Below are 16,060 nucleotides of genomic sequence, written 5' to 3' on the forward strand. Positions count from 1 at the left end.
ACCTGTAATGTTGGCATAATCATTGCAGAATGGTAGACCCCTGTCCACCTTTTTAAAGACCAAAGCTTTAACTTTTACAGGTGTACTAATGTTGTGTTTGACATGTATGATTCTTTGTCCTGAGTTGCAGAGGCAGACAAATTGCATCTCTCCTGTGTAAACTGCTGCAGTCTGAGACTGCTAGCATTGCTCTCCTGGGCATCCTGTCTTGCTTATGGCTTGTACTAGATTGAACCATGGAAAAAATATATTTAAAAATCCTTTGTCAAACCTCTCTGAGCTCTTTTTGGCTTTGAGGAGTAAATGAAGCAATAAAAGAATAAAAATGAAAATATGGGTGGTGGCGGTCATGGGCTTCTACATCTCTGTTTTGCTGTGTTTCTCCAAAGCGTAACAATTTATCATGAAAATGTTGGTGCTGACAGGCTCGATGGATGCTTTGCTCAAGGCCTTGCCTCAATGCTACTCAAAGCTATAGGAAACATTGAACTAGGAGATTCACAAACCTATCCTAATACTTTCTGTAAAATGGAGAAAATACCTTCCCTCCATACTATTGAAGAGAATGTTAAAGTGACTGAATCTATAACTTGCTATCGTGGCACTTGAGCTAAGTATTACTAGTTCCTGTGCTTGCCTGTGTCCTTGTTGTGTAAGGCTGCTTTAAACATGGAGGCTTATTAGGGCTTCATTACTTCATCACTGAAGACACTGGAGTGAAAAGTGAGTGCACTGGGTCACCCCAAATGCAGAGCTTTTCCAAAAAGAAAAAAGGTGGGGGGAAAAAAAAAGCTGAAGTCTTTGTGGACAGTGTATTCTTTTGTTTGTTGCTATTGCTAGCTTAAAATCGTTTCTTAAAAATAGAAAACACCAGTTACCTTGCAAAAACAAAGATTATTTTGGACCTTGGTAGCAGCACCTGCTGTTGTTCCAATGCTCTGTTTCTGGTAGTGTTTTGTAGGCTTTGCTAAGCATGGCAGATCCCTAAGGTCAATTGTAAGCAAGCCTGGAGGCTTCCACATACCATGTTTTAAAGAGCAGTACAAATTAAATCTTACCTAACTGTGCATGAGACATAGGCCTCCCTAAATTCCTAAGCTGTGTAGCTGATAGGCTGAGGATAGCAGTTGTCAGGCTCTGCAGGTGGCTTTATTTTACTAAAAGTAGGAAAAGAACCATGCCTACTTTTGGAGCTTATCTGTTAAATATGTGAAACCTAAGTATAGGATGGGGGAGAAATGTGAGGAGTTCTGCACACCTTTGTTATCTTCATAACTTTCAAGATAACGTTTTGTATTGTGGTAGGTATTTTCTTCTTTTTGTCTGTCTAGAACTCATCTCTTGAGTTTAGAATTGCTGACAAGCTTTTCTTTATTTCTAGGTTTCTTACTCTGAAGTCACCTCCATTAGTAATCTTGGTGTTGCCAGCAAAGAACTAGTAGTTGAAAGACCTGGACGCCTTTTTCTAACCTATGCAAATGGCTCTTTGTGTATCAATGCTGATGGAAAGAAAACTACTTATACCACCACCATCCACTTCATCTGTTCCAGGGGTACTCTTGTAAGGATAAGTAATCTTTCAGTTGTTGCTTTATCATAGCAGGTTTTCCATCATATATCATGAAGCTACACGAAGATGTATAGTGTATAGGAGATTCATGACAAAGGAGACTTCTTGAGGGCTTAAAGTAGAGATGTTAAAATCAAGCTGACTTAGATGCTGGAGAAGTGTCTCATACTGTGTATTTTATCATAAGCAAGAAGTATTTAAAAACTAACAGCCTCAGTGAACAGCGATATTTAAGACTAATCTAATTAGCATGAAAAATGCATGGGGACTTAAGACTGAGGAGTGGTACATGCAAACATTGCAGACCCTCTTAAGAAGGAGAATTGTGAAGTGCACGTTCCAGCTTATGCTCTGCATCTTCTGTAGCTTGTTGTTTGTAGGCGAGTTCTTAAATCTATAAAGCTTTTGCTGATACAGCTCCACATGCTGAAGTTTAGACTGAGGGGATTGTTAGACTGAAGTTTTCCTAGACTTGTTCTTGCTCATTTGTGAATCTGCAGGTTTTACTCCCTTAACTCCCATGATCTTCAACGCGGCAGGTGTGGTGAAAATCTGTGATAAGCAGTTATGAACTGCTTTCTTTTTGCCTGAAAATGCTGAAATGAAGTGTGTATAATTAATACTTCTGTTACCTTATTACCTCAGTTTACAGAGTTTTGTGTTGCTTGATTTTTACTTTTCTAATAGTGAACTATGCATTTTACCCCCAAACTCTTCAAAGCTTAGGCTGAGGCAAGTTCTGGTTATGTATGTCTAGATTCTATATTGATTTTAATCTGAGTGCTTGGATGTCAGATTCATGTTTTTGCTAAAGCTACATGACACATTAATTGTTTAGCTAGACAAAGTTTTCAGCCGTGACCTTCAAAATAAATAAGGGAGAGAGACGTAGGGTGGGAATTGTGTGTGTTTGTAGTGAAGTCTTTTAGAAGAGCCTGACAGTTTCTCACAAAGTGGAATCTCAAACATGAGGAGGTGTTGGCTGTTACTTATTCTGGTTGTCTTTCTGCAATCTGTTTCCAGAGTAGCAGCCCACGGTTTATAGCTATTCAGGAATGTGTGGCCACGTTCTTATGGGAAACTGAGGCTGCTTGTCCAATCAAGGAAACAAAAGATGATTCTCAGGTGAGAAAGGGGGAGATTATTGCATACGTGGTCTCAACATACATTTTTTTTTTTGTAGCACTCCTGGCTGCTGTGTTTAAATGACTCTTGGAGAAAACTAACTGCATTGAAGTCTGAGGTTGATCATGATGGAGTCTTAGAATATATTATTGCTTTTTTCTTGAAGTGTTCCTGAAATGTGTAACTTCTGATTGTGTATTTAAGTGCTCTTTCTCAAGAACAGCCTTACTTGCTGTAGCACTGAATGTTTAGTTCCCTTACAAAGCTGCTAGTAAAACTGACCTTATAGGTAAGGGTACACATTGTTTTCGTAAAGATCATCAAATGTGTAGAAGCTAGTCAGTTGCTTCTGCTTTAAAGGTCTCAACATAAACACATTGGTGAGAAAACAACCCTCACTTAAAATTTCTGTGCTCTTAACTAACCTGATAGATGTCATCTCTTAAATCACGCTTTGACATGTTGATATGTCACCAACAGCAACGGACAACCGTGCAAAAGAATTCAATGAAGTGTTGCTAATACCAGAGCTGTGTTCTGGTTGTCCAGATAAAATTGCTGGTTGGTATCCCTAGCCTGCATATGTGTATATCAATGCTTTGGCTCTTTAAGTAAATTAGAGGTAAAATTTAAAATACATGCAGAAGGAGAAAATAATACTGTTGTAATTTTTCTTTTCAGTCCTGCTCTGTGCGAGATCCAAACACTGGCTTTCTGTTCAATCTGCAGCCATTAGCTTCTGAAAAAGGCTATATAGCTTCTGGAATTGGGAAGAAGTTCTTGGTAAGGATTCTGCCTGTACAATCTGTTGTTTATGAATGCTGTTGTTGCATTTTTCCATACTTGGTTGGTGAGCAAGTGGAGTTTTAACTTGGTCCTCTTATGAAATTTGAGTTGGCAGGAAAAATACTGTGCTTGAGGGGAGGAATAGAAGATAACTTGATTAATCTCAGGTGGTCTTAAAAGTGTGAGACTTCTGGTTCTTAGCAAACACACACTATTGAGACTGTTTGGTTTTTCCAGTTGTAGGCTCTGTTGCATAACAGCAGTGTGTCTGCTGGTGCTTGAAGAAATGGACAGGAAGGGATTTAATCCATCCATGTTGATGTTCCTGATGTGATCTGCATGTGTCAGAAATCTTGGGCTGTTCACAAATACTACCACAGTGTTTTTTAATCAAAGAATAAACTTGCTAAACCACATCCTGTAATTTTAGAGGGGAGAATTTGTGAATCCTGTAAGGATATTTTTTCTATATTATAGTTGTCTTGCAGTCTAGAAATGATATGCATTTCATGCTGTTTGAAATATTTCTTGACTAGTGAGTTCTGCTGATGTAGAAATGGCTATGTGGACCTAATTCTTCTGATGCAATTAATTCTGTGTACACCCACATGTTTTCAAAATTTCTAGCTAAATATTTGTGGACCCATGCCAGATTGTGGTAAAATCAATGGCAAAACAGCTGCAGGATGTGAAGCAGAAAATCTGACATCGGTGAGGCTGGTAGCATTGGACAAAACCCTGTATCTGTCTGGTGAAGGGTTTCTAACTCTTACATACAGAGGTCTTCTTCGTGTGCAATCAGGTGAGTTCAGGTAGAGGTGGATGCTGATATTGCACAAAATTTGTGAGTGGTCTTCATTTCTCCCTTTGTTCATGTACTAACTCACTGGGCTTGGTGCTGTGAACCAGCTTGTTTAGGTGACTGTGAAAATTTTAGGAAGAAATCAAATCATGCAGAATGGTAATGGCTTAGTTTTCAATAATACGTGTGCATTTCAGAACTCCTGGAGACACACAAAATACAGTACAGGATTTTTTTTCTTTACTGAGTAGATGAAAAATATCGCTCCTTGCCTGCAGAAGTGGATAGTCAAATTGGGAAAACAAGCAAAATGAACTCTGGCTCTTTTTCTAAGTGAAGTTACTGCTTTAATGTTCAATGAATAGTACTCTCTACAGTTCTTTCATATCTGAAAGGTCATTTTTCAGTAGAGTTTCAGTTGGAATTTCTTGAATAAATGCTCTAGTACTTCATATGTACCTACTTCATGAACTTAAATCTGTTTAGCACATAAGGCTAAAGAAAAAAGTCTAGTTTTTAGATTTTACATGCTGCCCAACTATACTGAAACTGAGTTTTTGTAGAAAGGCATATGACACCTTAACAACAGAAGGTTTTTAGGAGAACAGGATTTGGATTTGAAACCTCAGGTGTTCTTGTGTGTTCATCCTCTGTACAAATTGCTATGGTGATATCTCTTTGTTTTCTCAGTCTTGATGTTTTCATACCTAATGGGAAACAAGTTTTGAAGTCTCATGTGTTTTGCTTTGAGAGCTTTCACGATTTTAATAATACTAGGATACAATGACAAATGCTACTCCCCTCCATAATTCTACCATTATTTCTGGGCTATAGAAAGAAAGACTAAATGGAACTTAACATACACTGCTTAAATAGCATCAGTATTATTTATTCTGCAGTATTACATTGAACTTCTTGCAAACAAACAAGCCCCCCTAAACTTTGCTATATGTGATATAATTTAGAGGCTGCTGGTACAGCTGACTTGATGTTTCATAGATTTTCTGTTTCTTTGAATATATCATGTCAAAGACCTAGAAAGCATGGTTCAGTGAAGGTAACCAGTGCGCTTGAAATGCGTCATGGCATTCTGGTCTCCCATATGGAGAGTCAGTTGTGGCTGCTAGGCAATTTAGCACAAGTCTCTAGAGAAAGAGAAAACTAGTGTATTTACTGTTTAAAAACATAAACAATAAAGTAGTGTTTCCCTTGAAACACTTACTACTAAGAAACTGTTAAAAAATTTTGAAGTCAAGTGTTAGCTTGAATTTAAATTAAAATATTCCTGACTGAACCAGCAGCAGATACGTGTTTGTTTTACAGGATCATCAGACACATTCACAGTGACTTTCATTTGTAATGATTCATATCCTGGAGAACTTAAGTTTGTGCGTGAAGAGATAAACAGTGCACTGAATATCCATGATACTTTTTTTGAGTTCCACACAGCTCTGGCCTGTGCTCCTGCTCCTGTAGACTGCCAGGTTACAGGTAAGTACCTAAAAATTTGTGTGGGCTCCATCCAACGAATGTTGGAAGCATTAACTGAATGGTAAAAGTCTGTGGAGGAGGGCTTTAAGAAGACCTATTGTGAAGACATTTGTAAAACTTGTAGAGAGGGAGTGGAAGTTAAGTTGTTTGAAGCAGATTCAGCTTTTGAAGACAAGCGACAAGTCAAGGTGGAACCAGCGGTATATACAAGAGAGCTGGTAATTATTTTGAAATCCTTGTGTGTGACTGGGTGCTGCTATAGTCCAACTCTGAAGAAAATGAGTCAATTTAATATTGGCTTCTGGAAAAATGCATCTTGGAATTGTAGAGTAGTTGCTTTTGGGAAGTAACTGTCAAGGGAGCTGTTCTACATTTGATGTAGTGGTATTTTTTGATGGCCACGGTACCATCTCACAGTCTATATCTAAGGGGGTTCTGAAAATTACTTTGTATTGTATGTATTAATTGTTTGAAATGATACAAGTTTCTAACAGCTTATTGTATGTATCACATCTCTTTCAGATGCTGCTGGTAATGAGTATGACTTAAGTGACTTGAGCAAAGATGGTGAGCCATGGGTTGCTATAGACACTTCAAAGGAAGCGAAGAAGCGAACTTTTTTCTTGAATGTCTGCAAGCCTTTGCCCTATGCGACTGGATGCCCTGGTAAGCCAACTGGAAAGAATTTCTTAACTTTTAACTTCTGATGCCAGACCTTGTATGTAGAGTAACACCTCTGGTTATTTTAGTAGGGTTTCTTGAATCCTGCCCATTCAGACACTGAACTTGCATAGACCTGAGTGAGACATAGCAAGGCTATAATAAACACTCTTTCTCAAACTGAGAGCAGTTTTTACGCTCAGGACCCTTCCACTGAGATGTGTGGGAATGCACTTGGTAAAAGTGCATTGAGTGGAGTATTTTTGATTTTATTTTAACTTTTTTAAAGAAGTTAAATGTTGTTGAAGCCTCTGAACTGAAGCTGGAATGAGAAGCTTGTACTTATTGCACTTCTAGCTGGTTTCATTTATTTAACCTGTTGGTGTAGCATTTTATCAGTCTGTGGGTGCAGATAAGTTAGCACACTTTTAAAGATTTCAGTGAATGCAGGACAGTAACTTGTTCTGTTCTTCAAAGGTTTTAGGCACACAATGTTTCTAGCTATATTTATGAAAACACTTCAGTTGTTATCTGCTTCAAGAGTTTGAGACAGTCTGCTTTAATGCTCAAAGCTCTCTTAAATCTACTCCATTATGTTATTTTACAACTAACTATAGTTGTAACAGCTTTAAACTAAAACATAGGCTTTTTCTTTTTCCTGTAGGTGGTGCTGTAGGTTCTTGTGTGAAATACGCTGATACAAGCAAGAACCTTGGAGTCATTCAGATGAACCCCCAGGCTGCTACTGATGGGTCATTAAGCATTACTTACTTGAATGGTGACACGTGCAAAGATAAGCAGCGTTATTCTACACGTATAATCTTCCAGTGCGATCAAACAATGGTAATTTTCTGTGCCAATTGCTGTTCATGAGGATTTTAGAGTTTGGACCTAGAATAACAAAATACAAAACCAAAATGTTTATTTCTCTTTGAATGGAGAGGCTGTTTCTAAAAAAATAGTACCCTTTATACAGACTTTTCCCTTGTCTCTGCTTACAACTGCTTTCCTGAACCCGTAGAACACAACAGTGAGCTCTATTGTGAAATCCTGTAAGCCATCAAAACCAGCTCTTTGCTGAAAATGAGTATTGAAATCTGATAATAGAGATCTTGGACTCTGCAACTGCAATAAAGAAGGATTCTGCATATACATTTTGAGTCTTGTGATGCAATTGTTAGTAATCCTCCTTCATATGGCCCTTTCTGTAGGGATCACCAGTGTTTGAGCAAGAGGATGACTGTGAGTTTGTATTTTTTTGGAGAACCTTGGCGGCATGTCCTGTTCACAAAGCAGAAGGTAAGTGTAGGTGTTTGAGCTTTAAAGTACCACACAAGTCTGTGCAAGTAAATACTTAGTGAAGCTATGTTTGTTTCTTGCAATATGACCCCTTCTGTAAAAGGTCCTGGCTTGTGGAGGGATGTCTCTTCTGAGCTTTAAGCCAATTAAGAGTCATGTCTAACATTAAAAGTAACATTGAAATCATCGGGTTTCACGAGAATGCAGTTGATCCTATGCATGGCAAGTCTTTCCCTCTCCCCCACTGAAGACTGAAAGCTTGTTAGACAATGGGGAAAAGAGACCAGCGAGGAGGGAGAGTATCGGGGTTTACAGTTGACTGTAGGACGTGAAAGACGGAATTGCAGGTTCTAGCTCCATTACTCATTTGGTTCTTAGATAGGCAGTTGAATGTGCAGGTATCTTCTCTGTACTTGTAGCCCTTGTTTTGCAACTTGTAGATAATGCCTTATAAAACAATCAAACTTCCTGTAAGGGATCTGTCGCAACAGTCCTAGACGTTATTGAAACTGCCAGTGATCTCGCGTGGCGTAAGAGGAATCTTACAAGCCTTCTGCTCCATAGGACCAATTACTGCGTAGGACGCTGGTGATGAGTTGTGATTTTGAAGAGAGGGAAACTGATATCTTGTCTCTAACTTGGAACCACTGAATAATTGAGGGGAGGATAATAATCATGGGATACAATCTGATGTTTTTTAAAAGCTTCAGAATATTAAGCGAAGGGCCACTTCAAAACTGAGGACTTGATCAGCAGCGAAGTTACTGGTGTATATCAGCTGATTAGATTAATTAAATTAGAATTTCTCAAACCTTTTCTGTATACATCGTGGCAGACCCATAAGCTGCAACTAACATCAATTATTTCCTAACTTGATAAATTATTTCTGAACTCGTCAAATCATAGCTGTTAAAAGAAGATGCAAGACTGACACGTAGGACAACTATTGCTTAGGTCTTGTGACCTCACTGTTCTTTCCAGATAATTAAGCAACTGCTGGACTTAGCATTTCTGGTTCTCTACTTGACCTTCAGTGTAGCTGAAGGAGGAACCTGTGAGGCCACTTTGAGGTAGTTCTTGAAGTGCAGTGTAACTTTCGTTTTGCGTCTTGCTTTAGTGGCAGATATAAAAGAGGTGTCCCATTAGTTTCATAGTTCTAGATATTGATGACTTCCTGAAACGAGCTGCTTAGCTGAACTGAATGATTCTTCAGTGTCACTGCCCTCACGTGCCAACTACTCATTTTTGTGGCGTTATTTGTGCCGTTAAACCTTAATTGTTCTAAGTGTATTTGGCATGGCTCATAGATATTAAATTGTATTTTAAATTCTTAATTTTCTTTAAAGGAGAGAATTGCCAAGTGAAAGATCCAAGATATGGTCATGTTTATAACCTGAAGCCACTTTCTAATAAAGACATAAAAGTGAGTACAGATGAATATGACTACTACTTCAGAGTTTGTGGAAAGATAACAGAACCTTGCAAACCAGAGGCTAACGCTGTGTCATCGTGTCAAGTAAAGAAGACGGACAGTAGTTTCAGAAAAGTAGCAGGTATAGCATTTGACTGCAAGGAACTTAAAGAATGGAAGATGAACCAGAGTGTAAATGAAACTACTGTGTGATACATTACTGCGTGAGGTGTTGACTTCTTTCAACTCTTTGCTTCTAGGCTTGATTACAGAAAAACTGACTTTCAAAAATGGTTTAATAATGATTAATTACACCAGTGGAGAAAAATGTCATAAAATATATGAACGATCAACAGCCATATTATTCTATTGTGACAAGACTACATCTGAGGTTAGTTTCAAAACATATGCTTCACGTACATGCTGTCTTCCAGAGTTGTTCTCTTTCAAATGTGTGGGAGGATAAGGTGAAGAACATGAACTAGCTTCTTCCTTCAGGGACTGCCTATTCACTTGCAGATTAGGCAGGAGATTGAAAGGTCCTGTGAGTTAATAAAAAAGGAGGAATGTTTTGAATTCCCTATTTATGGAAGATACTTTTGTCATGCCCCAGGAAAGTCAGGGCATGTTGTTTCTTTGAGGGATGTCTGCCATTAGCAAAGCTCTTGGAGATGTTGATAAAGAATGTTCTTCCAGAAATAACAGCCATTTCTTTGTAAGAAATGAAAGGTAGGAGGATGAATCTGCAGGAAAAATGTTATTACATGGCCAGACCAAAATAAGCTGTTTACTTGCTTTTAGTATCTCTCTATGTATTTGTGCTTTCGTTCCTGTTTTTAAACAATGGTGTCTAGAGTTATTTTTGCTCTTACCTCTAGTTCGTGGAGGAGGCAGGAGCTCTTAATGGCTGCCCAGAAGTGTGCATGTGGCTAAACTTAGGCTTTCAACTAGTCAGAGACATAGTGTGGATCTAAGATAATATTCTGTAAATGCAAGTTCCTGGAGCATCTTAAAGCAGACAGTCGTTTTGGTTGCTTCAGTACATCTAAATGTGAAAGTAAATATCTTTTGTATTTTGTTTTGTCAGCCTGTATTTTTGAAAGAAACTTCAGATTGTACCTACATGTTTGAATGGCATACACAGTATGCTTGCCCACCTGTGAAATCTACAGAGTGCTCCTACAAGTAAGTTGTTTCCACAAATTTACAATGGAACTGTTTGACAGAAACAAATACAGCCTTACTGCAACTCAGTGCAATACAGCCACTTCAGCTACTGTGTTTTGACTCACTAATGGCTAATGTGGCATTCAATGCCAATGCAATGTGTTTAAAGTAACTTTAGCGATTTGCACCTCCTAAAACTAAATTCACTGAAGAAAAATAGTTTCTTTGAGCTTCTTCTGGGGATTAAGCTTGATATCAAAGTGAACTGCTGGCTACACAGTTTTTAATGGTTGAACTCGAGTGTGTTAAGTTGTTACAAGTGTCTAGTTATTATCTAACTACAGCTAATTAAAACAAGAGTACAACTGCTGTCTGTTTGGAACTTCCACGAAACAAAGCTCCAGGAAAAAGTACCATATATTTCTGTCACAACTAAGTATTAGCTCATCAAGGTTTGGTAAGCAAGGTCAAGTGTGGCTAGCAGTTGGCCCAGATATTAACAACGGGCATTATGATGGGTTTTTACCCTAAGGTAAATCCACTGCAACTATGTATTCTTGCCCTGCAGTGGAAGTCTACATGCTTCAATGAAAAGTCAGAATTACTTTGTGTTGACTGAGGTCTGTGTGCTTGTGGACAGTTACTGTGGGGTGTGGCTGGTGCAGTGATATAACTCTGTTCTGAATTTGAGGGTGCAATCAGTCTGGTACAGACTTCTTTTCCAGCATAATGCTCTGTTTATAGACTTAATAGGTTAAAATTTATTGTAGTAACTTACGAATTGTAACTTAAAATTACTTGGGGTTTTTTTTTTTTAAGTGCTTCTGAATTTGAATCATTTGTCATTCTTACAGGGATGATGAAGGAAACTTCTATGACTTTTCATCTCTGACACGGCATAGGGAGAACTGGGAGGCAATTACTCTAACTGCTTCTGCACAGAAATACTATATTAATGTCTGCAAGCCCTTGGTACCATATGGTGCTGCACGTAAGAGCAAAATAAAAATATATTCTTGCTGTAGCTAGGAGAGGCAAGTGGTAGGAGAGGTGTTCAAAGTGGAAAAAAAAAAAAAAAAAATCACAAAGCAAAGTGTGTGAAGACAGAGTGCCAGAGGGAAGGGTGGATCATGGGTCTAATTTCCATACACTTGGCAGACAAGATTAACTAGCAGCTTTTATCTTCCCTTAATAACTGCAGCACTCTTACTCTTCTGTCCTTATCCAAAGTCTGCTATAGCTCTTAAAGGTTAAAGTAACCTTTAGGTGCAAGATGTTAACTTCAGAAGTTTCTTTATTGCATTGTCTGACTGCTTCCACTTTTTGTGCAGTGGAAGACCAGCTAACAGACTTCAACCTCTCACTCTGTGTAGCAGTCTGCTTCTCCAGTAGTAGTTGCCACTGTATTCTGTGTGACCATGAGCGAGGTGAGGTGGTTGCTGCTACTTTTGATTTTGGAGAAACAACCACCTCAGTGAGTATGGTTTAGAGAGTGGCTTGTAGGTAATCAGCTGTGACATAACTGAAAGTAGAGTAATGGAGGTTTATTCCAGGCAAGTAAGCCTTAACATTTGAAGTAATAACACAGCTTTTATTCATCTGTATAGGTTCCTGTCCTTCTGATGCTGCTGCCTCCCTTATGGAGGGTGCAAAATGTACAAGTCTTGGGGAAGTGGCTGATGGTCCCCGGTGGGAAAATGGCATTTCTACTTTGAAATATATCAATGGGGAGCAGTGTCCAGATAAAATTCGCAGGAAAACAACAATATTGCGCCTCAAGTGTGATGAAAGCAAAATTGTAAGTGGGCTCCTCTTGGCAAAGTTTTTACATTTTTCCGAGTTGTTCATATCACTGTATCTGCATGGAGAATGGTTGGCAGTTCTTATCTATTCTTTAGTAGTCTGTAGTTACATGGGAGCCAGTCTTGTAAGTAGTAGATATTGAGCAGTTTTTAGGAGATCTTTTTGTATAATCTACTAGCATAGATTTTATCTGTAATACCTTCTAAGTGTGTCTCTGTCTCAGAGTACTTCCTATCTTCAAGTAAAAAATAATGCTGTTGACAGTGTAGTTCTTAACTCTTGCATATCTGTGTGCCTTGCCATTAAACAGTCTTCTGTTTGATGTGTCTTATCCTCACCTTTTGGATTTTCTGTTGACCAGCTAGACTGCCTTCAGCTCTGTTTTCATCAGTGTTATTGTTCCTAATAATGATTTTATACTCAAATATACTTGTATATTTGAAATAGCCCCAGTTAAATACTCTGTCCTTTGGTTAATTCATTGGACCACAATTGGCTGTTAAGTTCTAGGGCTGGCATTTGAATTGAGCTCAACTAGAGGCTTCAGGGATAATCCTGTGGCATTAGATCTTACAGTAGCAGTGTGTAGAGATGTCACTTTCTCCACTGTTTCGTTTCTAGGAATCAAAGCCAGAACTTGTAACGGCCATTGAAGAGTGTGACTATACCTTCCTATGGTTTACTGCAGCTGCATGTCCTCTTAAAAGCAATGTGCAGAATGACTGCAGGGTAACCAATCCTGCAACAGGTGAGGAGGAGGCCTCAAGATTTTCTGTGTGAGAGAGGCTGCTGGAAGCAGCAATACTATATTTGTATTCTTGAGGGACTTCATTAGAAAAGGGCCTTGTGACACATCCTATGGATAGTGACTAATAAGTTTATTGGTGAGTAGAACGTCTTGTAAGGTACTGCAATGTCCCTTGGAACATAAGTAGTCTATCGTTTTGAAACTAGTTTTACCTCTAGTTATTAATACAAATTCATAATTGCCTTTCTTAGCTAGCAGTCAACAGAGGCTGGCTGACTTTCCTGCTAAATTAAGTTAGTAAAGTTTTTTAATACAAAGAAATGTCTTGATTTTGAATCTGAAAAAAAAGAATGATTTATTTCCTGATCTGCCTACAGGCCACCTCTTTGATTTGACATCATTAAAGCGAGAGTCTGGCTATACCATCACTGATTCACACAACAGAAAAATTGTCTTGAATGTTTGCGCTGCAGCTGGAAGTTCCTGTGCTAACGAAGCTGGTAAGCATCTAGTATTGTGATCACTATCTATAAGGTACCCAAATACTTATGATATAAGTTTAAATTAACATGTGAGGTGCAGGTTGTACTGCAGATGTCGAATGAGTGAAGAGAATGATTGTATGGCTTAATTGGCTAGGAAAAGATCCTAAAACTTAGGAAATGAAGTGATGTGTTCCTGTCAGAGTCCATTACTGATCTTAAATAGGTTCACTTTCAGTCCATTCCATTTAGAGTGTGTATTCTTTTGGACATGAGGGCAGGAGAGGAGTGCACCTCTTCTCTGTTGTGAAAAGGGAGAAGTAGGCGAATTAAAGTGAGACTAAAATCTTAAGTTTCCTGCTGTTTATGCTGTACAGTGCAATTTTGAAGGGCTGTTACATCAGAATTCATCTGTTTTGTTCATTTTTCTCATTTACTTTAGCTGTCTGCATCACTGGTGGTCTAAAACCCATTAATGCTGGAAAACCAAGTAAAACTTTAACATATGAAGATCAAGTGTTAAAGCTTGTCTATGAAAATGGAGATCCTTGCCCTACAGACCCTCAACTGAAGCATAAAAGCTATTTTAGTTTTGTGTGCAAGTCTGATGTTGGAGATGACAGCCAGCCCGTATTTCTGTCTTTTGATGAACAGACATGCACTAGTTACTTCTCTTGGCATACTTCCTTGGCTTGTGAGGAAGAGGTAAGAATTGCTTCCATGGCAAACACTTGAGTGTCTGAATTTTGAGGGGATCTAGGCATAGTGGCAGTGTAATTTTTTACATTACTTGAAGAAAAGTACAGAACCTAAGTTCATATAGAAGTTCTCAAATACTTTTCTTACTGACTCTTTCAGCAGGAATGAACAATATTTGACAAACTTCTGGTCTACATGGTGAGCCAAGTTAAAACTTTTAACACTTCAGAACAACCTCTCTGTAGAACTCGCTTAGCTGCTTTTCTGTACAGCTGAAATGGAAACCATAGGGATCTTTCAGGGAATTGATGGTTAAGATCCTCCAGTGCAGTATTGCAACAGAACTTTGGTTGAGTTGAGGATGGATGATAGCATCTTTGTGCATGGGGATAGTCTTTATTTCCAAGCAAGTGACTGGAGGCTGGACAAGTGTATGATCAGTTTGCTCAGTGCAAAAACTGATCAACCTTGATAGCATGAACTTCGGATCTGCCTCTGCTGCGTAGCACGTGCATAATTTGATTTGGTTGCTTCTGGGTGGTGTTCTGCACAATACTTTGAGCTAGTCTTTAGGTAATTTTGGCTAGTTAAATTGTTACCAGTAGTGGATCTACAGAGTGAAAGACAGCAATAGGAGCAGAAAGCTGAATGAGTTAGAGTGAGTTCAGATCTTTTCTTAACACCTGAACATTACATTTTGTGTATCTGCCTAATCATTCATTTCACTGCCTTGGTTACTTCTAATGTGACCAGTATTCTCTGTGACAAGTTTTTCCTCTTCGCTGTCTCAGTACTGCCATAGCTCTTGCTTCCATTTAAGAAAAGCATTTTCCAGTTTTCCCCAACAGGAATTGTCAAATGTCCCCTCCTTCTGTAAGAATTCTCTACGCATAGCTTTGGTTTCCTCTTCAGTAGTATGTGCCATGCTGCAATGCAAATCAACAGTCCTTAAAACCATCATGTTTCCTAGCTTATCAACCCTGTTCATTGATTGTTTGTGCATTTCTTATCAGTTTACGCGACGTATCCACAGTTACCATAGCTGTTTTGGTTTGATGATAGCTAGATAACAATGATGATTTGTCCTGAAATTAAATGGTAATTTTGTTAGTTGCTCCTTATCTGATATCTAAAGAGTAGAATTCCCAAGTTCCAAGTGGGTTGTCTATAAACTTATGTTTTTTAAGAATGTGTGAAATGGATTCTGAGGAAACACAGTGCTCAAGCTGTCAGCTTGCTGTACAATAACTTCACGTTGTTACTACAAAGCTTGTTTATTGGAGGTAGTCCAACGATATGTGAGAGACGGGGAGAGGAAGGAACTGTAGGTTCTACTAATCTTAGGAAGACATAGTTAGTGACTTATGTGTGCTGGACTCTGCATATGTGAGCTTTGTCTTGGTATTATTCTGATGCAGACTCCATTCACAAGAATGTTTAAATGATTGAGGTTTTTCATATGCAGCTTGTAGGTGTTTTGTGTGTGTATATATATATATAGTAACAAGTGCTGCTTTACTTAAAACAAATTTGAAACTTTTAAATGCAGCCACACTTCTGGCCCTGTGAAGGACAGGAAATTTGTTAATAAATCAGAGCAAGTAATAGAAGACTAAGAGCAATAAAACTGACTTTCTTGTAGGTGAAGTGCTCAGTATTGAATGGCAGTTCCCTTATTGACCTGTCTCCTCTGATCCATCGCACTGGGTATTATGAGGCATTTGTGGATGAAGATATAACGGAAGTTTCTCCAGACTTCTACATCAACATTTGTGAGCCTCTCAATCCCATCAAAGATGTTAATTGCCCACCTGGAGCTGCTGTTTGCATGGTTCCTTTTAATGAATCACCAGTAGTAAGTACTGTGCCTGGAATCATTGAAATGTGCATTTCCCTGCTAGTTGAAAACAGTAACCCTGCTTAGAGACCCAATTTGAACTGGAGCCTTGACAGGGCGTTAAAGACAAGGAATAAAAAGTTAACTCTAACCTGCAAAATTCCCTTTCATCACTTTTCC

General features: G+C 38.6%; 1 protein-coding gene across 1 annotated transcript in view; it reads left to right on the top strand.

Annotated features, from left to right (window-relative positions):
- Window positions 1-16,060, top strand: part of IGF2R (insulin like growth factor 2 receptor) — a 60,809-nt gene that overhangs the window by 28,837 nt on the left and 15,912 nt on the right. Inside the window, exons 19-35 of the mRNA XM_069852187.1 lie at window positions 1,382-1,561; window positions 2,594-2,695; window positions 3,377-3,478; window positions 4,109-4,283; window positions 5,607-5,774; window positions 6,297-6,440; window positions 7,099-7,277; window positions 7,646-7,733; window positions 9,080-9,286; window positions 9,405-9,535; window positions 10,232-10,329; window positions 11,166-11,302; window positions 11,919-12,109; window positions 12,736-12,862; window positions 13,240-13,362; window positions 13,787-14,049; window positions 15,686-15,898. Of these exons, the coding sequence (XP_069708288.1) occupies window positions 1,382-1,561; window positions 2,594-2,695; window positions 3,377-3,478; window positions 4,109-4,283; window positions 5,607-5,774; window positions 6,297-6,440; window positions 7,099-7,277; window positions 7,646-7,733; window positions 9,080-9,286; window positions 9,405-9,535; window positions 10,232-10,329; window positions 11,166-11,302; window positions 11,919-12,109; window positions 12,736-12,862; window positions 13,240-13,362; window positions 13,787-14,049; window positions 15,686-15,898 (2,628 nt within the window). The remainder of the gene's footprint in view (window positions 1-1,381; window positions 1,562-2,593; window positions 2,696-3,376; window positions 3,479-4,108; window positions 4,284-5,606; window positions 5,775-6,296; window positions 6,441-7,098; window positions 7,278-7,645; window positions 7,734-9,079; window positions 9,287-9,404; window positions 9,536-10,231; window positions 10,330-11,165; window positions 11,303-11,918; window positions 12,110-12,735; window positions 12,863-13,239; window positions 13,363-13,786; window positions 14,050-15,685; window positions 15,899-16,060) is intronic.

Source organism: Phaenicophaeus curvirostris, chromosome 2, assembly GCF_032191515.1.
Source record: "Phaenicophaeus curvirostris isolate KB17595 chromosome 2, BPBGC_Pcur_1.0, whole genome shotgun sequence".
Lineage (NCBI taxonomy): Eukaryota > Metazoa > Chordata > Aves > Cuculiformes > Cuculidae > Phaenicophaeus > Phaenicophaeus curvirostris.